General features: G+C 37.0%; 1 protein-coding gene across 1 annotated transcript in view; it reads right to left on the bottom strand.

Annotated features, from left to right (window-relative positions):
- LOC308218730 (multidrug resistance-associated protein 1-like) overlaps nt 1–24,740 on the bottom strand; it is a gene marked incomplete at both ends in the record, with an annotated part of 33,504 nt that overhangs the window by 3,169 nt on the left and 5,595 nt on the right. Inside the window, 21 exons of the mRNA XM_080613093.1 lie at nt 611–754; nt 1,691–1,792; nt 3,161–3,287; nt 4,084–4,283; nt 5,295–5,450; nt 6,544–6,698; nt 7,183–7,402; nt 8,373–8,433; nt 9,373–9,442; nt 10,926–11,112; nt 12,172–12,339; nt 12,849–13,025; nt 14,469–14,595; nt 15,270–15,336; nt 15,453–15,537; nt 16,062–16,208; nt 17,531–17,668; nt 18,253–18,318; nt 19,645–19,899; nt 23,235–23,412; nt 24,451–24,608. Coding sequence (XP_080469219.1) covers nt 611–754; nt 1,691–1,792; nt 3,161–3,287; nt 4,084–4,283; nt 5,295–5,450; nt 6,544–6,698; nt 7,183–7,402; nt 8,373–8,433; nt 9,373–9,442; nt 10,926–11,112; nt 12,172–12,339; nt 12,849–13,025; nt 14,469–14,595; nt 15,270–15,336; nt 15,453–15,537; nt 16,062–16,208; nt 17,531–17,668; nt 18,253–18,318; nt 19,645–19,899; nt 23,235–23,412; nt 24,451–24,608 — 2,988 coding nt within the window. The remainder of the gene's footprint in view (nt 1–610; nt 755–1,690; nt 1,793–3,160; nt 3,288–4,083; nt 4,284–5,294; nt 5,451–6,543; nt 6,699–7,182; nt 7,403–8,372; nt 8,434–9,372; nt 9,443–10,925; nt 11,113–12,171; nt 12,340–12,848; nt 13,026–14,468; nt 14,596–15,269; nt 15,337–15,452; nt 15,538–16,061; nt 16,209–17,530; nt 17,669–18,252; nt 18,319–19,644; nt 19,900–23,234; nt 23,413–24,450; nt 24,609–24,740) is intronic.

Here is a 24,740-nt window from a genome sequence, read left to right as displayed (position 1 = left end):
ACACATTCTATATGAAAAATGATGAGTGAATTCAGTTTCAACTTTCAGTTCAAAACTTCAGTTTCCTTCTCCAACATGCAATCCTATAGGCAGATAAAACTGTTTAAAACTCACTTTTGGAACTTGACTCACAATCAAGAACACTCCCTCAGAAGCTGTACAGGCTTTGCCTGGTTCAGTGGGAATTCTTGCCATTTCCCCTCCCTTTTGCCTAGCACTCAGCTCAAACCAATGATTCTAAACTAGGTCTCGGTTAGTGCTCCTTGAGCCCAAACCCGAAGTTAATTAGCACTGATCTGGAAGCATATTTCTCTACATAAATATCCAGCACAGTCGACAAGAGATTAAATTTCAAATGTGTATCTTCCTTAAAACTGCTAAATTCATAAAACATTATCCCAGTTTCTTACAAAGAAAAGTATTTCTGCATAGTAGGAGAAAGTAGTTTTCTCATCTGTCTTGTCTTTAATATCTTATCCACTTAGTATCTTTGCTGTTCAACATCAGCTTGCTGTATCTAGTAATAGAGTCTCCTCCTATTAAATCTTTTTGAATTAGAAAGTTGGAAAACAGAACTTTATACTTCTGATTTATTTGTTATATACAGTACCTTCTCTTTACTCTGTGTCTGAAAAGACACATCCTTCAAGGCTAAACCAAGATCCTTCCTGTACTGAGCGCTGTAGTTAACAAACTCTATTATTCCTCTATCAGGCCACCCTGCTGGTGGTCTTTTTGATGTTATCCACGGTCCCTGAAATTACAACCATTGGTATTTCAGTATATGATTTTGAAGGTGTTACAAATTAATAAAAACATTAGGAAAATTATACATATCTTTAAAAATCCCAGAAGGTTTAAGATAATTCCAATGCAATATAAGGGAAGGAGAACCTGCTTTCATGAACACTGGGCAGAAACATTCCAGCTGGGCTTTTTAGGGATTTTGAGTTTGGGTCGTGGGGTTTTTAACATGCATATACTCATTTAAAAAAGTGAACTCAGTTTAACTGAGTAGTTGCTAATAGTTTGGTATTTATTCCATCAGTTGACAGGAACTGGATTTAATCTGACGCCTAATCTTGCAGATATTTAAAAGCATATTTTATGAGATATGTTTTGTTTTAAGAAGTGGAGTAGGAGACAACAGAAAGATGTGAACAAAGACCAGGGAACATAAACATGAAGGAAGTGTAAAAGAGAATGAAGAAGTAGAAGAGACTCTTGTTTCTGAGACAGACCAAGGCTCTTCTTCCTCCATGCCTTACATGGGCCCTAGTTTCAAAAAAGCACAATAACCAAGGCAAATCAGTTTTAAGCAAATGTCTCTTCAGACAAGAGGAGAGTAACAGTTAGGGGTCTGAGTTAGGCCTCTCTTCCCCTCTTAAATAAATGCTCCTCTTGGTTGCACGTAGCATAGAAAGTTCACGTGCATTAGTTTTACTACAAAATCTACTGCTAAGAAGAATACGAAGAATTTTATGGTCAAAGTAAGAATAAAACTGCTATGACTATAAATGTAATGAAGAAGCTACATATTATTCTCAGCGTAAAACAGTAAGAGGAAGTATTTAATAACAAATTATAACCTATTACCACTCACCAATATTAAAATCAATCTAGATAATTTTCTAAGCACATAAATTAAATATTGAGGAAGAATCCTCTCCATTTCAAGAAGAATGCTTACCTCTTTATCCATTTTTGCATATTCGCAAATTCTTTCAATTGAAACTGCATTGGTCTCGATTTCACACGCTTTACGCACCCAAAAATTTAGACTCTGAATTATCTGGGGAAATAGTTGCATCATAGAACATAAACATTTGACTCTACTAGAATACAGTATATTAATTTCAAAACTTACCCTGAATTTAATCATCTCATAAGCTGGATGCCTAATCACAGAAGCCAAAAAGCATACAGAAAATGATGGCACACCAAATGAACTGTCAGAAAATTACTGATCTCAGCATTCCTCTGAGCACTTCTTGTCTGCTTTCAGACTGCCCAATGGCTATTGCAATTTTCACTAATATAACAGCTCCAGAAATCTGAAACTATTTCAGGATCAACAGAAAGTGCACAGTAATTGTATGATGTTGAAAGGAAAAACATACATGGCTAACACTGCAGGTACATTAATGCACTATTCCCTAGGTAAAGTAAGCTAGCAATACAGAACAAGGAATTTGTAATGGAGATATGTATTTGGTCTATCATGTCTGCCAAATTTGTCATCTTCAAGCACTGGAAATGCTTCTGCAGACAGAGCCAATTCTGTGGTTAAATATTTCCACTCCTATTGGAAAACAGTGAGCCGAATGAATTCCTAGAGTCAACTGTTTTGAAATGCTGTATATAACTAAAGAATGGTGTCAATTTGACATCAGATGAAGGTAAAAAACTGTGCAGTACCTGTGACTACCATCACCACAAAAATGGTGATATGAAGGAGATTGTTCTTTCTCTGAATAATAGAAAATGGAACTCTTGACAGCTGGGGGTGATGTGGATATGCCATGACAGGTAATTGTCTATATTTTTGTGTGTGTGTGTGTTCATGAGTACCTGTCACCTGTGTTTCTGAAGCACGCACTTACTACAGTGAGAATCTGGATACCGCTATACCCCTAAGCATCATAAGATTAAAGAAATTTGGATGCTTAGTTTGTGTATACTTAATACTGAAGATTTATTTTAACTAACAACTTATCAGTACAGTTTACCTTACTTCAAGACACATTTCAGCTGTGGCTCTCATGTATTACTTTTACAAGGAAAATGCCAAAGTAAATGATTTTATTAAACCTTTAAGGAAGCAATCCTGCATAACATTCAACAAGTGAACAAGGAATCAAATATGAAGTATAATTGTACATGACTAAGCTTCTGATTTAGATTAACAAAACACTTAAAAATAAACCATACCTATTGATTTTTAAATACATTTTTATTATTATTATTTCATCTAAATTGAGAAGCGAAAAATAATTAATGTGAAGCTTCCCAGAATTAATGGAATTTAAAAGAAAACTCTGTTCTGCCCATGAGATTCAATGTCATTGATGCTACTGCCTATATTCACCTACTTAGCTTCATTGTATGTATTATTTCCTCTTCATAGGCAATGTGGGAGCAGCAAAAAAATTTTACTTACATTTAGAGCATAGGATATAGATAAACCCACTGTAGAAGAACTCATGGTATTTCCAGCCAGTACTACAAACAGTGCAGCAAAGAACACCATTAAATTTCCCAGAAATTCAAGCCTAACAGATAGCCACCTGTTAGCAAATCAAGGCAAAGAAAAAAGTGAATTACCTACAAAATTTTTTATAGTATAGTGAACATACTGCTAGTATAATGACGCTGAGATCATTATGTTAGCAATTTACCCTAACAAAAGAGGTAAGTGCCATCATTCCCATTTTACAGATGGACTGGCCAGGGAATATGATATATCTAGAACTGGTAGCACCACTAAAAACCAAATGTAGGTCTCAGCTCCTGGCTAGTGCTCCCTTCACTCCTTATTCTGCTTTTCCTATCTGGAAAAGATTCAGGTATATGACTGAAAACAAGAACTGAAATATCCTTGCTCAACTCTGCCTCTAACTGAACTGCATCCCAAAGGAAGGAGAGGAAATGGACTTATTTTCCTTAAACCAAAGATTCCATTCTCAAGACTTCTTGAGAGTTCTTCTCAGGTTACTTCCATGTGAATTACTGAAATACAAGTTTGATTTGTTCATAAACTTGTAAGAGGAATCTGAAATGACGTACAGGCCATGCTTATGATGTATTGGTAAACTATTTTTTTCCCCTCTCCCCCCTTTTTTATTATATTCTCATTAGATGTTTTTTAATATTCTCAACAGAATATGCATGTTTTCTATAAACCTTTGGTACATAAAGAAGAAATCATCCTAGTGCTTATACCTAATCTATGCATTCATTACAAAGAGTGCTGGATAAATTGCTCTTCTCTTTCTCAGTGGGTTTACCCTGACTGAAGGTAAATAGTTGTGGAATTCTACAGAAGGTGGTCTCAGTCACAGACGCGGAACTGCTGTAAAGTACCTGTTTGAGATGACGTTGTTGTAGAAGTAAACCAAGTTCTCATACACAACATCATTATTTTTTCTAATGAATCTCTCTTGGTGGCCAAATGCTCGAATTGTTGATCGCCCTCCAAGAGTCTCACTGAAATGGGAAATCACAGGAGAATGCGACGCTCCTGCTAGCCGTCGAATCTGTCGTGAACTCGCTATGTAGTATCGCTAACAAAACAGTATAAAACAGACAAGACAGACATTTTAAGTTGCTACAGCTTCTTTTACATTATTTAAAATATTTGCTATATTTATTTCCAGTTAAGTAATCTGTCTGGTAACTCCTGTGAATTTTGAATATGATGAAGTTGGAAGTCCCTGCACAGAAAAAAAGCTGTTTGCAAATAGTATAAAAAAAACCCCTCTGTCTCTTGGGACACACCAACATCATAATGCTTCTATAACTGCAATATATAAATTAGTGGCAAGGTTAAATAAGAAAACATTATTTCCAAATTCTATGGAAAATGGGCTATACCACAGGAAGTGTGTAACAATTAGCTAACACTTCTCCGTAACGTTTCAAATTAGAATGCCCTATTTCTTTCTCAGACGAAAGTCACCCTTTGTTTCTTCAATGTATCAACGTAAATTTCTTAGCAGAGACTGAATCCTGGTCCTCTTTTCCTTCCCCTATATTCTTATTTTGAGAATCTTTTAAGGTCTTTAATCACAGACCATACTTCTAGCATCAAGAAACAGAAATGCAGCAATTGGTGTTTCTAAAACTTTACTTTCGGTTTCTCAGTAGTATAACTGACACTCTAGGAAAAATACAGCACAGGTAGTTTAAGCATCATTCTATTTCACATCTGGTGTTTCACAGTTACTTGAACTTTCAACTTTCACTACAACATACACCCCATTTTTTCAGGTAACCATCAAATTTCTCAGTGGAATCTGTATCAATATTGTATCTTCCTAATGAGGAGGAAAGTACAAAGTTGTTAAAAGTTCACAAGCACTGCAGGATATATTCAATTTCCTTTTAAGGAGCCTGAGGACTTTTTCTGAAAGCAATTTCACATGTTCTTTGTATACACACACACAGACACATATATATATTTGGAGATTATTTTTTTTTCGCAGTAAGGAATAATTTAAGCCTGTATCCTTGATTGCTTTGGATATTTCACCCACATAAATCTAGAAATCCTTGTAAAAGCTTAATGCAGTTACCTGGATAGTAAAATAGAAGTACCCCAGGGGAATAACTACCACTATGAATAGTGGTGAGGCAGATGTGATAACCAGAATGGTTCCAATAACATCTAGTGTACAATTTAGCCAAGTTCGTAAGTAGTAATGGAAACGTGAGTCCACTATAAATAAGTCCTGTAAAAATGCACAGAAAAATCAAGACTTTTGTGAGTAAATTCCACTAAAAGCTTTGAGGAGGAATTCTTTAAAAATGGAATCAAACTCAATTATCTTCAATAAAAATAAGTAGGGTCCCCCCGATTATATCATAATAGAATATATTCATATACTGTTATTATTTTTCTAAAATAATAGCTTTTAGACTACCTGTGGTATGTCAGAGAACAGGCTCAGAGTGTTCAAGTCAGAAAGAGACAGCTTGTGCTATTTTGTGACTCAATACATACCTAAAGCATATCAGGCTGAAAAGGAAGCCAGGAATTCAAATCCTAGCCCTTGTATACTCCTGTTAGTAACTCTAGAACTGTACTGAAATATTATTAATCTCTTACTGTACATGGTAAAGCTTTTTCAAACCCAGTTTATAATATACCACTACCAAAGACCAGAGTCCTGAGTGGAACCTAAATCAACTGAACTTTTAGTGTATTACACAACCACTCTTGGGTGTATTCTAGAGAATACAGCTATCAACAGTCATTATATCTGAACTGATCAGTACCGCATTGCAATGATGTAGTTATGATGAGAGTGGGAACTATTAAAGTCATAGTAAATAACACTTGTTTGTGTATTAGCATTTCCAGTTAAAGCCAAAACACTACAAAAATAGAAAATAATATTCACCTTAAGTCTATATACCTCTGAGAATGTGAATGTAATGTATTAATTGTATTTGACAAAAACATTTGAGTCTGATACACAACATACTATCAAAGAAAAATACAATTTTTTTGAAACACAGATCAGGTTTATGTCTAGCCCAGTAAACTTGCTGCATGGCAGGAATGGTTTTTGAGGAATGACCTCCTAATGATCTGGAAAAGGGTCTATACAACTTCTAATAATATGTTTTGATGATTTTGTAAGAAAATAGCTTGAGACAGTTCTTAAAGTTTTTATGCACTAAAATAACTTTCTATTGCTACATATTGCATTCACTTACTTTTGTATCCTTCAGTTTTCAACAACACTAAATGGAATTAAACCCATTAGTTGTTCAAGCTTCATTTTCATAAAATGGAAAATACACGAGTTTTCCTTTTACCTTTGTGAATCTATTGATGATCTGACCAACTGGATCAGTTTCAAAACGCGGAAGAGGGAGATGCAATACGTTGTCTAACAGCTGATGATGCAATGCCCGAGAAGCAGACAGGGATCCCCTGGTGATCACATAGGCACCGCAGCAAACAAAAAGACCTTACGAACGGATGAATAAAAAGACTGTATGAATGGTTGGGGAAGGAAAGAGATGGAGCTTGTATCTGTCACAGTTTTCTACTACAGTGAGCAATCCAACAGTCATACTTCATATCTTTCTTAGTTTTACAAATGTACATATTTTTAGTTTGTTGATACATCTTACTACTTCATGATTTTCTTGCACGTAAGTCTCTCATGTTAGCATGCCACACATCAACACTATTTTCCTTCCTCACTGAGATGCAAATATAACTTCATTAGGTTACAATTGGATGTTCCAATAATTCACAGAAGTGTCATAAACTCAAATAGCATTTTCTTCAGCATGCCTGTACATCTCCTCTCCCCAGGTTGAACTATTATACTGTATGGCATACAATTCTGTTTATGAAACAGCCAGCATTATTTCTTTGCTAATACACATTCAGGCAGATCAGATATGGCAAGTGGTGAGAAAACAGTCATAAATGCTCATCCTTGCCTTGTATGAGTCCCAGAAGTCCATAGATACAAAGTTTATAGTTTTGAGATTGTTTCCATTCTGTGACATCACTAACTTTTGCTGTTTCTGCAGTCCAGGTGCTAAGCCATAGATTTTGTCCAATGGCTAGTGCGTTTTGTCCCAGATAAGCAGCTATGGTTAGCCACATCCATTGCCAGTTGAAGGCTTGGAGGTATTTCAAAACAACTGACATTTTCACCTAAACACATATTAAAAAAAAAAAAAAAATTATATATATAAAAAAGTCATTGTCACTGTTGAAGGCAAATACACATTATACAATGGGAAGTGGATACATTAAATTCAGATTAAATCTAAACCATTTCTTAATTAAATCTGATAACTTAGGTATATAAAATCCTACTGTAAAAAGGTCTTCTCTCCCACTACACTCTGCTCTTTGACGATACCTATCATAGGCAAGCTTGCTTGTGATACTTTTCAGTGTCAGACTTAAAAAATCTTACAAGCGTGGTTATACAAAACAAACTAATGAACAAAAACAGATCAAACAAACAAACAAACAAATTAATGCAATTCAGTTTGTATGAAGCAAATCTTACTCTATTCATCAGTGGAACTAGAAACCTTAGAACTGCCACTCTGGACTCCTGGAGCCTAGGAAATCAGTGTCAGCAGAAGAAAATTCTCATCACTGGTGAAGATGAGCACTAATGAGGCTAAACTCAGCTAGGAAACTTGGAAGGTAGAACTGGTAGGAACAGACTAATGACAAATTCTTTGATTTAATTACAGGATGGAAATAAGCTCTAGTTGGCACAAACTCTTCTATCTCTTCTGCAGATTCTTTTCTACCATCCATTTCTACCATCTTCTTCCCTTTCCCATCCCATTCTTATTCTAAGTTAACTGCAGTTTCCCAGGAAGTTTTGACCTTCTCCACATTCAGTTTCACTTGTTCTTTTCCTTCTACCTAGCAACTGGCAGGATTTTTTTAAATGGAGACTGCAGAAAGTGTGCTTCTAACATAAACCAATACTGCAGCAGTATTACCACGAAAAATTTCTAGTCTCTGCTCCAGCAGGTATTTAAATACATTTTATATTCAGTAATGAGATTTCAGGCAACCTTAAAAAGAAACAGAAAATTGCAAAACAATACTTTTTTATAAAAACTAATGTCAAAGCTTTTCTGTTGGTGATACTCACGCCACCAGTGGCAACCTTCTCTTTATTGTTCACGAGTGGTTTCCATTGACCAAAGGAAGAACTGCAAAAAAGAAACACTTTCAAATCTTCTTGTGAATCATCACACAAAGAATATGTTTGATTGTTCCTAAGCAAAAATTAATACTGTAAAATCTTGTAATTATTTCCTGTGGAGCCATGAACTGTTCTCAGCTGTTCTATTTTTGTTATTACAACAATGTCATGGTCAGAAGACAACATGAGGTACGGCTGTTTCATTTCTTGTATCTACCTGTAGATAAATCCAAGCTTGCCCTGCATACGCATCAGCTAGAGGTGCAAGACCACTCTTTTCTGAGGCATGTAAATGTGGTGCAGCTTGGGTCTCAGCCCTTATCTGGGCCCAGGATTAGAGATTACTACCTGACACATCCTATTCTACTACTTCTGGACCAGGGTGAAGTGTTGTGCTTGCTAGTTTGAGTCTCTTCTACTTCACCTTTGCATATCTTCCACCACCTCCGATATACCACTACAATGTTTTAAAAATTGATCTAGGAGGTCATTCAACTATTTGAAAGCCCAGAAGTTTTCTTAAAGGTGGAAAAAGATAAATCGATCTTACAGGGGGAAAACAAAGCGCATAAACAACTTGTTAATACACCAAGAAATCAAACTCCTGCCATGGAATTGTGGGTGCATCCACACTAGTGAGTTCAGTTAGCCTTCTGAAAGTTCCTTTCATTCCTGCTTAATGTGCTTTGGTTCACACAGTGAAGCAGCTCACAAAACTGGACCTCTTGAACTCATGCAGCACATGATTAACTGATTTTCTTTAGTATAAAGTGTAACCAGAAGATGAGCTCCAGGTACATGCCCTCCAGCCAACTGTTGATGGTCATTCAGGCTTAACCCATGTTTGCATGGTGAAGCATAGTTGTACAGACTTCAGCACTGAGGGTTGTTCTAACACTGCAACAGTTAAGCAAGGGCTAATTTTATTTATTATTTTAATACTTACTCTTTATGTTTCAGCAGTTCTCTTTCTTGCAGACTCCTGCCCATCTGGCCTTCTTCTTTGGGAGATCTCACTACAACAATAAAAAAAAGAATCGAAACATTTTTCAGTATTATGTCATGAGTAGATAGGTACAGTACAGGAAGACAGAAATTAAAACCTGGGACAAAATGATGGATGAGAATACTTTAAAGTATGAACTACTGAAGTCGACCTAGTCTTAGGACAGCTACTACATAAGACGGAAACTTTTGTGACCAAATGCTAGAACTGTGACAGTGGGTAAATCTCCCCCAAGACCCCAGAGTCTCTTTGGCATTTCATTCTTGCTTAGTGAAAGTATTAGTATCCCTATAAATATTAACATCAGTGTTTATCTCAAAGTATTCTCACATCATGGCTGGAAAATCAAGTTTGCTGCTCTTTGTGTGTTAATGAAAGGATTCACCACTTTTTTCTTCCAGGAATGGGTTTTTTTCTTATTTTCATATTTGATGTTGGTTTTGTCAACAGATCTGTCAAGACAAATATATGACTTTTAAATCATACCACTGCTGAATGTACCTCTGCTGTATAAAGTTGTGTCATAGCATGTTGCATGCTGTTTCTTCTCCTCATTACTTTGTTTCTCCTTCCCTCACTTTATTACTCTTCATGAATAATACATATTTCCTTTACACAGCTATGTCATACTTTCATCCCAACACAGCTAACTCAAGACTGCCCACTGCTGCCTTTTGCAAATTTGCTGTTCTGTCCTTCTGCTCCTCCCCATGAAACCCAGAGTGCTGGCACCGGTATAGGACCTGAATTAATCAGACCATCAGATTGCGCACTGTACTTACTGCAGACTCAATTTAGAGTAGCTAAGCTAACTGGAGACCAGCATTGCAAACATCTGCAGTCATGTATCTGTTATAGGAATCTTCTTGTCATGTGGAGAGATTCCTTCTCTCAAAATTAAATAACCACAATTTTCTGAAGTACATGATGAAAACAGGTCAAACAGACTGTATAGTCAATGTACCTATTTGTTTCCCACAACTCTCAAGAGCACACATTGAACAACTCAGGTATAGAAGTAAACTAAGTCCCAATTCATTTTTTGTCTCCTGCCAGATGGACAATATTCTCTTACTCCTTCTGCTGTGCTCCACGCAGCACTCTAAGGTGATGGAAATGGGAAGCATCCAATATAAAACAGGACATAATCGCTGACACTGCAAGATTAATTTGAAATGTCCATAAATATTTTACTGGGTGACAAATCCTTAACAGAATCAGGTAACTTTGCCAGGCAATTCATACAGTATGCAAAAGTAGTAAACAGATGAATACAGTAGCTTATTATACATTCATTAGTTGAAAGAGTAAACCATTTGATCCCAAGACTTTAAAGCCTGAATTTTTTTTTTTTCAGTTTATAAGCTGTAATTCTATACCAACATTTAGACATTTTCCAGCAATTATTCTATTTATTTTCCAGGAGGAATATTTTTAACATCTTGAATTAAAAGAAAAAGTACTAAGCAAACACAGTATACAGATTTTCTCACCTTCCACCAGGGTTGTCTCTTCAGTTATATGCTCTGCACTGAAGACTTGAACAAGCTCAGCAAAGTTAGCTCTCTTTGAAACAAGTTCTTGATAGGTCCCCATTTGACTTATTCTGCCCTCTTCCATTACTATTATTAGATCGGTGTGAGGCAGGAATGTTACGTTATGGGTCACCAATATACGAGTCTGAAACACATTGTTTTCCATTTCTTCATATAAATACAAAGTGTATATTAAAAGTAGACATGATATGATATATTGCAGTTATGATAACTGGAATGATATAATGGAATTTTTCTGGGATTTTGCTCATTTGTCTACTCTATTATTATAATATTTATTGCCTCCTTTACTACATTACTCTTTTAACTGCTGATTGTAATGTCAAACTTTATGCTTATAGCCATTTACTATTACATATACTTTTCTATTTCTTAATGTGTATTCTCTGCTCAAGAATGGTTTAGATTAGGTTGTAAGGAGAAGAAGCAGATAAAAATAGATTTTAATCTTGTACTTTTATAATCTCAATATTAAAATCTGCTTACAAGTCTACCATTATTAGTGTTCTTGCTTCTGCCACATACTTATAACCCATGGAGCAGGTAAATTAATAAAAGGGAGAAGGGAGAAAGCGAAAGTGAAAGACATTTGCCTCATAGTAAGTAATGTATTCATAATAGTAAATATTTCACAGTAATACATGTGTTTTGCAGGCATCAGCCAGCAGGAATGATCTGTATTAATCCATAACACTGAGGAGAGATTTTTTACAAACTATCTTACCTTCCCACGTGAACACTTTTTAAATAGGACAACCTATTCCTTCTGATCCACTTTCCCCTAGGAATTTCTTTGTTCAATAAGAAGCCTTTCTTTCTATAATCTATTTACTGCAGTGAGGCATCAAGAGTGACCACAAAGGGCTCAACCCAGCCTTCTGCATACACTGACACTCCTCAGAAACTGCCAGTAAAGAAATAAGCAAATATTATATGAATTTTTCAGACTCTCATGTCAGGTAAGCTCTCAATCTTTTTTTCTGGTCTGTTCTATGCCTACCCAACAGGCTTCAAACCGGTACAGTCAGCTGTGCTTTTAATTTAGCCTCTTTATGCAGAACAATTTTCTTCAACACACTAGGTAAGAGATGAGCTTTTACAGAATGACTGAGACTTCTACTGTGTCCACTGTATTGTGCAAACCAATTCATCCCCAAATTGAAAGGAGGTCGCCCTACTTTACCTTGCCTTTTAGGAGACCTGAAGGGCCAATTACGTTCTCAAAAAGGTGTTTCCCAACATGTACATCTACAGCAGACAGGGGGTCATCCAGAAGATACAGATCAGCATTGCTGTACACAGCTCTAGCGAGACTCACTCTCTGCTTCTGCCCTCCGCTTATATTGACACCCTAAGAAAGCAAAATAATCCACAGTTAAATATGAAATACTAAAAAAGACCAGTGTATTACACTCAGTCTCATTAGTTTTTTCAGATAATCAAAGTAAATTTTATACTAGATATGAATATAGAAAGGTAAATTTTGATTTTCAAGTAATTAGAACGAAGCTTGAGCTCTGTTGATTAAATTATCACTCCAAATTGGGTGAATGCAAGATACTTTGGAAAATTAAAAAAATTATTTTTATTTACAGTCATACAGTCATTTTTACATTATAGAGGGAACCCCCTGGGAACAGGACAGGGCTGACTCAAACTTCTGTATAGAAAAGAACCATTTTAAGCGTTCAGAGCTTGGACAAAACTTAAGTTCAAAGTAAGTAAGCTAAGTAAGGAGATGTGATAGATTTACTTGGCTGAGCACTGATGAAGTCATCAGTATAAATTATCAAATAGGTAATACATAAAAACATAAAAGCTGTAACTTATTGCGTCATTTCTGGCACCTCAAATTCTCACCCTTTCTCCAATCTCTGTTTGGTCTCCATTCGGTAACTGTTCCAAATCTGGCAGTAATGCACAGGACTCTAAAACAAGTTCATAGTATGGCCTATGTAGATTTGCACCAAAGAGAATATTTTCCTGTAAAGTGCCATTTTGAATCCAAGCCTGCTGAGAAGCATATGCCACTGAGCCCTAAAAACAATTGGAAACAATTTGTTTACTCAGGCTTTGAACACAAAAAAAAGGATTAAAAAATATGTTTGAAAATCCAGCTTTTCCTCAAAGTAACCAGTAATTACCTCCAAAATTATCAAGCTGTTTATATTATTAAACTGTTAATATTTTAATTAAGTCAGGTAATAAAAACAATCTGTTGAATAGTCCTGTATAACAGTTTGCCTGTAATTATTACAAGAGCACATGCTGTGAATAAAACCAACAGAGCTGGAACATATACTGAACAGTCTTTCATGGAAAGATCTTAGTGAAAAACAGGCATCTACTGTAAGATTTATATGCAGCAAAATGGGTCTGTATTAGGTATATACCAAAATACAGTTTGACTGTATTCTTATATTACATGCTGTGGAATGTGTCAGCATGAAATTAGAATTAGAAATCAAGGTTACAGGACAGGAATGATAACTGGAAATGCTCCTAAATCTTTTCTTACATTCAGCTACATGCCCTGTTAAATTCTATTAATTTTACAACAAATTGATAGCATAGATACCCTTGTTGGGTATATGCCTTCCTTATAGATTTTACACAGCTAATCTTTTTCCCATTAATTACTACTTTCATAATCAGAACACCTCAACTTCATATTCATTCCCCACCCCCCAACAGTGACAGGATACTGTACTAGCTTTTCACAGGAGCAGATTCTTGTTCAACTTTCATTTTCAAGGCTAAGACACTTCTTTAACGGTGCCACATCCACTTGCAAGCAGATTAACTGATATTGCGCTTATTCACTAATATTTATTGGCTCAAGCACTGTAGTCTGTCATCAGAGGTTAACTTCCTCTATAGCTATAACCCATTGAAAACTTCCCTAAACTCTGTTCTGCGCTGGGGACTTTCATTGCTCTATGTAACTACAAGACAAGTTAAGCTATAGGGGTCCGTGTTGCTAGGAGAGCCAGCACCCTTATTCCATCTCTGCCTAAAGTTCAGCTTTAACCTCTGTTTTTATATCCTGTATCCACATCCTGTATTCTATTTCCTTATCCACATAAACCATTGCAAGAAAGTTGATCCTCTTCTGTATCAGTTTATAACTGCTCCGAGTGGGCCATGTTTGTACAGCTGTTCAAAACCAGCAACCATTAGAGATGCTTAGTCTCAATACATGACTTAAACACTCATGATTTCTGCATTGAATTATATAAATTATAAAAAATGAAAATAGCTTTGCAATCATGTAGGCTGACAACAAAGCAAAATTGTTACATTATTAACAAATGTCACTGTATTCTTACTTTTCTTTGAAGATTTAAGAAGCTGGAGTTTGCCAGTATTTCTACAACCATAAATAGCTGAGGAGGAAAAACTGCACTTTCAAAAGCAGTTCTGCTTAATTTAGGTATTGAAGAGTGGGCAGGGCAGGGGGACACTGACAGACAATCTTACTCTTCTCTGAACTGTTCCTTCAAGTTTCTCCATTTCTCCAAGAACAGCAGAAAGAAAAGATGACTTTCCAGATCCAACCTCTCCCACAACAGCAACTAAAGAGCCTTCAGGAATGCTGACACTCAAGCTGGAAATATTGAGGAAGACAATTTAGTTATCCTTTTTGTAGACACTCCATCATATATGGATAGTGGTCACTGTGAGAAAGAAAGAGTCTATTTTACCCTCAGAATGATGAGAAATTAGTACATCAGTTTGCATGTCTTTTGACTATGTACCATTCAGAAACTTGCAATAATGGCTTTATATATAGATTGATTTGTCTGCAAGTTAAAAGACTGTGCTTTCATCTGGTCACAATGAAATCAATTGGAGACAGTCTAACCAAAAAACGGTCTTATCATATTCTTCTCAGGCCTGTGGTTCACTTTCTGTCTTGCTCCGACAATCAACTGCTAGACCTCTTAGGGAAAGGGAAGGGGAGAGGCAGAGGGAGGAGGAGTGGGAGAGAGGAAGAGCAAAGGGAAGGGCACTGGCTTCCCATAGCACTTATACAGTGCTAGACTGGGAAATGTGCACTTTTATGTGGTTTCTCTTGGAGCATCAGGGACACCAGGTCAGATTTGACGTTCCAGAGCACACTGGTCACATGGGATGCTCTGGAAACAATAATTTATGTTATTTTTGGTATGTAACATCATGAACAAATCTGAATGAAAATATATCAAACCTGAACAAAATCTCTATAGATATCACGTTCTGCCAAACGAGCTCATAAAAAAACAGTGAGAAATATCTTACTTTTTTAAGACCGGCACACTATTCTTTTCCCAGCAGAAAGAAGCACCAACAAACCCAACAGCACGATCTGTTGCAGTAAAGAAAAAGAGACCAAAGAGTTGCTAATCCATCCCCTCAGTTGAGTTTCTTAATGATTATCCATATAAACTCATGACCAATTAAAAAATAGTAACTACTGCTTACTTCCATCATAGTTTGTATTGACATCCTCAGGGTTAATATCCTCAGCACACAGAAAATCCTCTAAACGGTTCAGAGAAACTTTGGTCTGCAAGATGAATAGGTAGGTAGGTAGGTAGGTAGGTAGGTAGGTAGGTAGATAGATAGATAGATAGATAGATATAATACAACATGCCTGTGCTTCCTTAAATTAAAATTAAAAACTTAATATTTTAATACATTAAAGTTCTAGATAATATTTCTTGTCAACTGTCTTCTATTTGAAGATAGACAAAAGAGGTGTTTAGGTATTTAAAAAATATTTTCCTTAAAGTACTAAACAATCTAAAGTCAAAAAAAGTGGTTTTTTTTCCTAAGGATCTACTGCTTTATAGTTATTAAGTAACAGAGCATGCTTGACATATCCAGTGTTAGAATATGTAGTTAATCCCTTAATTTTCTTTCTCCTTTAAACATCCTTCATGCTTCTCAATCCATAAAACTACTGTGCAGTTTCATGTCAACGAAACGTAACTTAAAATAAATAATGACTTAACCATTCCTAGAAACAGATGAAACATGACAAGAGTATAAACATCAGCCTTTCATGGCACTTATTCATAGTATGTTTACCTGGGCAACAGCAGAGATCACAGATGGTAAATCAAACAAAGGCAGTCGTAAAATGTTAAATAAAGAAATAGATGTAAAAACCTTAGTTGCTGTTAAAACATTATCTTTGTCCAGATGAAAGAAGACTCCAAACGTAGCTAAGGAGACCTTTTAAATAAATGAAAGAAAATGACATATCCAGAAGCAAAATCATAATTATACACATATACTATTTTTGTTTGCTTTGAAAGGTGCAGTATCCCATTTCTGCTCATGTATAAGCACGAGCTCTGTAACTGCTGCACATGGAGATTATTGCATAGCTGCAATACTGAGTGCAGGAATACTATCATTTTAGTGAGCAAAGGCCATGGCTACTGTGTTTGACCCAACCAGATACACGTGAAACTATATGAAATAGCTTTCCCATCTCATCAACTGTTCTCTTCATTTTTAAAACACTCAAACATGATGTTTCTTGAAATTCACTTTTTTCTTTTTCTTTCTCTTGCTATTGCTATGATGTTGGACATAAAATAGAGTTATTTACTGCAGGGATTTTTATGTCAGACACTTGGAATTATTTTCAAGAATCTAGTCAGTAGTCATCAGAGAATAAGCTGGACTCTTACACAACAGACACTCAAGCCTTCAGAATACCCAGAAGAGCCTACATTTAACAACCTGTCCTACGGAGTCTTTTCTGCCTTTTGTTGAATTTCAGTGTCCTAAACTAAACTAGTTATAAAGTAGAAAGACTCCTAATAAAGTCCTAAATAAGAAGTTGATTACTTCACTGCATTTAATACAACTTCTGAATTTTCCTCACTCACTGCTTTAACTATTTCAGTTGTTAGCAAGGTTACAGGTTGAAGGATGGCCTTAATCCTCCCTTTCACTATTCCTAAGGAATATTCCTCTTCAGCTCTTACATATCATGAGTTAAGCACTAGAAGATGTCATTTTTGTAACTGAAGTTAAAGGTGGTCATTTATCCATAATGAAGTTTCCAGTTGGATCCATAGAATCATTTGGGTTGGAAAAGTCCTTTAAGATCATTGAGTCCAACCGTTAACCCAGCCCTGCCAAGTCCACCACCAACTATGTCCCTAAGTGCCATGTCTACACACCTTTTAAGTACCTCCAGGCAGGGTGAGCCTGTTCCAATGCTTGACAACCTTTCCGGTGAAGAAATTTTCCCTAATATCCAATCTAAACCTTCCCTGGAGCAACTTGAGTCCATTTCTTCTTGTCCTATCACTTGTTACTTGGGAAGAGACCGACCCCCACCTCACTACCCCTTTCAGGTAGTTTAGAGAACAGTAAGATCCTGTTCCTCAAACCTTGGCGTGCTGCCCCCAGGCTTGTCTCTAATGAGCTTGATTTTATCCCTTTTCCCCTTCAAGTTTAGTTTAAAGCTCTTTCAATGACCCTTGCTACAGGAACCTGAGAAACAGCCTTGCATGAATTAATATTTTTATAAAACAAACCATAAAAGGAATACACGTCAATGTTAGCATGGAGTAAGTCGTCAGATACCCAGAAGACTTCAAAACATCCACTTCACATTCTCTGATGCTCATGACCTTCCTTTGATATGCAGGTTCCCATGCATAAAGTTTGAGGATCTAAACAAGCAAAGAAAGATATCTTTATAAAACAAAAGAGCAGTGACCATGCTTCAGAAAATAAGCTAAAGCTCCAAATGTCATTTTCAAATATTCACCAATGCTGAACTAAAACAATTTGAATGTTTTACAAATGAAAGCAAGACCTGAGATAACTCTAAATTAGGTTGTTCTTATGGAAGATATACTCCAGTTACTGTTACTTCTTCAGATTTCAACTTGTCCCTTACGTATCATAAACAATGAGACAGTTTATTTCAAAACAGGATAAACAACAAAAGTGATACAACTCTGTGAAGTGCTTTTCTTCTATACTAAAATTTCAGTCTGCCAAAGGTTTTCAGACATCTATTAATATATTTTACATTCTCATAAAAAATGTGGTATTAAAAATAATGCATCGTGAATAATAAGTTTTTCAAATCAAATTCAACCAGTAAATATTTCCAAAAACACTTTCTCTGTAAACTTTTATCACTGTCAGCTGAAATATTCTTCATAAAACCTAGGGCTTTTTAAATAACTTATTCTCTGTCTTTGCAACCTAACAATAAACCCCAAACCCTTATTAGTTGTTGCATTACCTTTATGCCATGTAACATTTCACTTAATAGCTTGACTCGCTGATCTGAATTCTTCATTTGGCTTTTCTGGTTAAAAGACAGCAATGTTTACATTTTTCAAAGAGCAAAAGAAAATGGAGAGTAAAATATTCAGTGTTCTGCAGGCAATAAATACCTTTTTTGCTATTTTTACCTTGCTAAAAAACACACTGGCACTGCAGGTATACCATTTTCAGATACATACGTAGTAAAAAGAAATCATTAGCTAGATAAAGGTTTAAATACATTAAAATAATGTTTTAACAATATAGTATAACACTATATACACACAAACATGAGTATATATGTAACACTATATGGATATAAACCACTGTATACGCATATATGCATATATACAGAGGTTAGGAAGAAAGTTTCCTTTGTTACTGAAGAATACATTGTTACTGAAAGAACCAGTCAAAGAAACACAGAAATTCTTCTTACTCCTATGCTATACTCAGACTCTTCCGCATCTCACATTTCTATAATACTAATCAGCAGCCTCTTTAAGGGTTTGAATCGTATTCAAACACAACAAGTTGCAAACTTTTAGACAGAATTATTTAATTGCCTTTTGTATTTCTTCTCTCTCATATCACAGTAGGGATCTAAGTGCATATATATATAGCTGCAACAGCTCACCTGCAAAAGAGGTGAGAGCATTTTCTTGTGGTTTTTTTCAATGTTTCTAAACTGTCACAGCCTTACAAAAGAATTAATGGAGACCCAGAGTCACTACTACATGTTGTGTCATCAAAGGCAGAATAAGAAGAGACAAATAATTGCCTTGACAGCAATTATGAAACAAAACTTAGGGGTTTAGTTTTGGGTTTTTTTTCAATGGACCTCACAGAAATAGAAGTATTAACAGGCAATACAGTGCCAAGAGAACTGCAGCATCAGAGAAGCAGAAAGGAAATCAGAACATATGCAGTACCTCTATGGGAATTCCCGTCTCAAGAGAATGTGCTAAATTTGAGTGAGCAGCTTAGCCTGAATAGTGAAAGTAGAAGAGGGCCATAATCCTACAAAAATCTCTTATTTAATAGAATTAACTCATGCAATATGCAAAGCCACAGTTGTTTCCTAAATGAGTCACACAGTAATTTTTACTAATACAAAATTACTGTTTCAGGATAATGGAAATATAGGTATCCAAACTAAATACTACTCTAGCTATCAAACATATGGCATAACTCCAGTTATACTTCCCTCCAGGGAAAAACAGCTGCGCTTTGGCTTTGCTTATTTTTTTGGAGTTTGATTTAGACATACCCATAGTATTCTTACACATGCATCATTTGTACACACACCCCTTCATTTCTATATTATGACAATTTAATCTCTCTTACTATGCTTACTTAAATAGCTTACCTTCAGTCTTTTTACTTTGGCTGCAATGAGCGCATTTATAGGTATAACCAAAAGAAGCAGTGCAACACCTGCTAGGACTGAGGGGCCAAGTTCTTTCCAAAGAAAGACAACAGCCATGATGATCTGAAAAGGTGCTGACCATAAGAGGTTGAGGTTTACAGCCATTTCCATGAGTTGCTGAGTATCTGCTGACATCAGGTTAACAATTTCCCCAGTTGTATAGTTTCGTTGTGAGGAATTTGCTAAAGTTAAGGCCTGCAACCAGAAAATGGAGGTCACAATCAAAACAACAATTTCGATGGGTTTAGCTGCCCAGCAGAAGCTAAGAACACAGTAATTAGAGCAAAGCTGAACTCTGAAACAGACTTACAACTCTTTATAAGAGGAACATGGCATAAAGAGGGCTCAGAAAGCCTCATCTTCGGCCTCACTTCAAACCTCCTAGTGCAGGAACCAGCAACAGCAGGCTCCACAACAAGCACACGTATAAGCTCAGTGTGTCAGGCAGATAACACACATCCCATGTATCCCAGCACTGATACCCAGACAATCACATACACACGCTGTCTCTCCCTCTGTGTGTTACTGCCTCACATTTTTCTACTATACCACCTGAAAATCCTGCATATACCAAGACAGTGCTGCAGCAGCTCACTCCAGCATCCATCCCACGTGCAAAACACAACCTGACTCAGCATTCACTAATCAACTCTACTCAGAGAGAGGAAGAAGCTCTACCTCTATCCTTTAGCTGTGAAAACTTGCCCAGGAGACATGCCCACCCCAGCTGGAGACTCTCTTCCGCTGTTCATAATCTGATGTACTGACACACCTCGATATGTGACTTGAGAGAATGAATTCCTTTCTTTACCTGATTTGCAACTTGCAAGTAAAATTCTGTGCAGTGATTCAGAACATACCTGAGAAGCCTATGCCAAAAGACTGTTTTGACTCTCTTGAGAAAAGAGACTACATTTTATATTAACAAAGACAGTAATTTATTTCAGATTTGGATTATTTTTTTACTTCCTTAACTTGTGCCTGATAGCTAAATACTGCAGTAAAAATGCCAATGTGCCATGTGCATAGCAAAGTAAACTAAAGGTGCAGCACCGAGAAACCAGGTTCATTTCATATGCTACATACTAACAGCATAGTAAACATTCTATGTTTTGCAGGTCAGACAGCAACTTTTACGTCTACGTTATCGGCACCTGCATTTCTTGGGGCTAATAACGCTGCCACCTCAGCATTTCTTACTAAAGGTGGGATAAGTTGTAGATAGATTTCCACAGCAGTTAGTCATCCTTTAAACATCGAAAAACAAGTAACCTACCGGGTATTCAACTCAGCAGAAAATCAGTTTCACTAAAATTGTGGGTGGTGGAGGGGTGTGTATATTCAACCTCCAAAGGAGACAACATAGCAAACTTCAGCTTCTCATATTAACTACTACTGTACGGTAAAAACAGTTATCACTTATACCCTTACTTTTTCCTGGACATCCAACCTCTAAAGTCTTCCTAGTTCATTCAGTCAATACGAGACAATACTTGGTGACAGAAGATACAGAGATGGCTGAGTTATTGAATGCCTTCTTTGTCTCTGTCTACTCTGCCGGAGGCAGTCCTGAAGAGCCCTGTACTCCTGAGACCTCAGATGAAGTCAGGTCACTGAAGCAGTTTGCCTTAGTCGACGAGGAATGGGTTAGGGACCAGTTGAGCAATCTGGACATCCATAAATCCATGGATCCAGATGGGATGCACCCGCGGGTGCTGAGGGAACTGGCGGAAGTCATTGCTAGACCACTCTCCATCATCTTTACCAAGTCTTGGGAAACGGGAGAGGTGCCTGAGGACTGGAGGAAAGCAAATGTCACTCCAGTCTTCAAAAAGGGTGAGAAGGAGGACCCGGGTAACTATAGACCGGTCAGCCTCACCTCCATCCCTGGGAAAGTGATGGAACACCTTATCCTTGGTGCCATCTTAAGGCATATCAAGGATAAGAGGGTTATGAGGGGCAGTCAACATGGCTTTACCAAGGGGAAGTCATGCTTGACCAACCTCATAGGCTTTTATGAGGAAATAACACGGTGGATGGATGATGGCAGAGCGGTGCATGTGGTCTACCTTGACTTCAGCAAAGCATTTGACACAGTCTCCCACAGCATCCTCATAGCTAAATTGAGGAAGTGTGGTTTGGATGATCAGGTAGTGAGGTGGACCACAAACTGGCTGAAGGACAGAAGCCAGAGAGTTGTAGTCTATGGGGCGGAGTCCAGTTGGAGGCCTGTATCTAGTGGAGTGCCTCAAGGGTCAGTACTGGGACCAGTATTATTTAATATATTCATCAACGATTTAGATGAGGGAATTGAGTGTACTGTCAGCAAGTTTGCTGATGACACCAAGCTGGGAGGAGTGGCTGACACGCCAGAAGGCTGTGCTGCCATCCAGCGGGACCTGGACAGGCTGGAGAGTTGGGCAGGGAGAAACTTGATGAAATATAACAAGGGAAAGTGTAGAGTCCTGCACCTGGGCAGGAACAACCCCAGGTTCCAGTATCGGTTGGGGAACGACCTGCTAGAGAGCAGTGTAGGGGAGAGGGACCTGGGGGTCCTAGTGGATGGCAGGATGACCATGAGCCAACACTGTGCCCTTGTGGCCAAGAAGGCCAATGGCATCCTGGGGTGTATTAGAAGGGGAGTGGTCAGTAGGTCGAGAGAGGTCCTCCTTCCCCTCTACTCTGCCCTGGTGAGACCGCACCTGGAATATTGTGTCCAGTTCTGGGCCCCTCAGTTCAAGAAGGACAGGGACCTGCTGGAGAGAGTCCAGCGCAGGGCAACTAAGATGATTAAGGGAGTGGAGCATCTCCCTTATGAGGAAAGGCTGAGGGAGCTGGGTCTCTATAGCTTGGAGGAGACTGAGGGGTGACCTTATTAGTGTATATAAATATATAAAGGGGGAGTGTCACGAGGATGGAGCCAGGCTCTTCTCAGTGGCAAACAATGATAGGACAAGGGGTAATGGGTACAAACTGGAACACAAGAGGTTCCACTTAAACTTGAGAAGAAACTTCTTCTCAGTGAGGGTGACGGAACACTGGAACAGGCTGCCCAGGGGGGTTGGGGAGTCTCCTTCTCTCCTTCTCTGGAGACATTCAAAACCCGCCTGGACACATTCCTGTGTAACCTCATCTAGATGTTCCTGCTCTGGCAGGGGGATTGGACTGGATGATCTTTTGAGGTCCCTTCCAATCTCTAGCATACTGTGATACTGTGATACTGTGTGAGAGATTAACCCATAACCAAAGTAGGAAGAGTTCAGTTTCTACATATTGCCCAAATATTATGCCTGTACAGGTGGCTGACAAAAGTATGTAATTTCAGGATTAGAGTCTAACAATAGAAATGGTGCTGAAACTCTAGATTATTATAAATAAATAATCATCAAAATACACAAAGTCAATTTGTTGTAGCCTGTCACCAGTGTATAACATCCTGGGTTTTGATCATGGTGGTAAGCAAATTGTCTTTTAACATTGTGTGTTTTATTTTAGCTTTTGTTTTCAAAGAAAAGTGAAAACATTATTACCTTTTTATATATCAGGCCAACAACTGCAGTCTTGATTTTGACTGCAGTAAGCATGTTGTTACGCTGGTATAACTGATGGAGAAGAGTTTGTGAGAGAACTACAAAAAACAGGGCAATAGCATAGCCATATCCACTCCCATATGAAGTAAGATGATCTTCACTGACCACTATCATTGCCCTGAAAACAAAGGAAAAACGATAAATTGTGTGCATTAAAACAACGACAAAAAGTTCAATAAGCTGAAATACTGGAAACTTCTTTAATTAAGTCCATTTTGGATTTAGACATGGTGAAAGGTCACAAAGAAATACGATGTTAAAAAGAAGGCAGGTCTTATCTGTGTTTTCCAGTCTGTTAGCTTACAAACAGTTCTCAAATACTATTTTAGACATGAATGTGCTGTTGCTGACATCCCTGACAATGGAGTATAAATAAAGAATGGCATAAAAGAAAAAAAACAGAATACAATTAGATATTTGTACTCAGAAAGGTTGCGGCTACCAGCCATGAAAGTGAGAGAGGAAAAAAATCTACAGGAAAATTCTTATTTTTGTGTTAGTAAAAGGTTATCTTAAATAACCAGCAACAGGGATGTCTTCAGACAGATTTTATAGCTAAAGATTTTGTTCAAGATTATGCTGACTCAGATTTTGGAGATTAACAATAATTCTGTTCATTAATTCTTTTCCTTATAAACACAAAGGTATTTGATAAATTCTTAACACCTCTTCGGTAAGCACGATTTCTAAAAGCCACTTCCATCAGCCTTGTGATGCCAACAACATGATAACAACAGTCACTGCAGTTCCTCATTAAATGCTGAAGCTGTAGATACTATTCTATATTTAGGTTTGGAGTTTTTTTCATTAGAGATGGAAAAATGTTGTCAAAGAAGCAGAGAGGATAAATAACGTGGTACTCCATTTTTTCTTAATATTTTATTTTACATATAAGTATATTAAATACTTAAATATATGTTAAATACTTAAATACAATATTGTGGAATTCTACTGGTTTCATCTCAGGCTAAGAGATTCCTGATCTCTTTGAGCTTTCCCTCAGTAGATCATTTTCAGATAATCACTGGGGAATGGGGAGCAAATAAAACCTTTACACATCTAAGCTGTTCCTTGGTTTGGTTTTGATATTAGAAACCCTTTAGCTTTATTATTGCTGTTACTTTCTGATCATAAATGAAACACAATAAAAACTTACTTCATTATTTGTGGACTCATGAAAGCCAGAATGTCAGCTGTAACTTTCAGAAATGAAACTTTAATCAATACACATTTAAATGTTTGCCATAATGACCAAAGCAAAGATGGTTTATGGAAACTTGTTTTCTTAAACAGCAGTCTTCTGGTGTAAGAAGCCTGCAAGATTACAAAAATATGTTTAGAATTAAGAGAAAAAGTATTTTTGAACTTCACCCACATTTATAAATATGAAACACATAATATCAAGTGTCCATCTAAAGCCATCACTGTGCTTATGATCTTAAAAAG

Source organism: Psittacula echo (assembly GCF_963264785.1).
Source record: "Psittacula echo genome assembly, chromosome: 3".
Classification (NCBI taxonomy): domain Eukaryota; kingdom Metazoa; phylum Chordata; class Aves; order Psittaciformes; family Psittacidae; genus Psittacula; species Psittacula echo.
The sequence above is the reverse complement of the archived record's forward strand: the minus strand, read 5'-3'. Positions and strand labels throughout refer to the sequence as shown.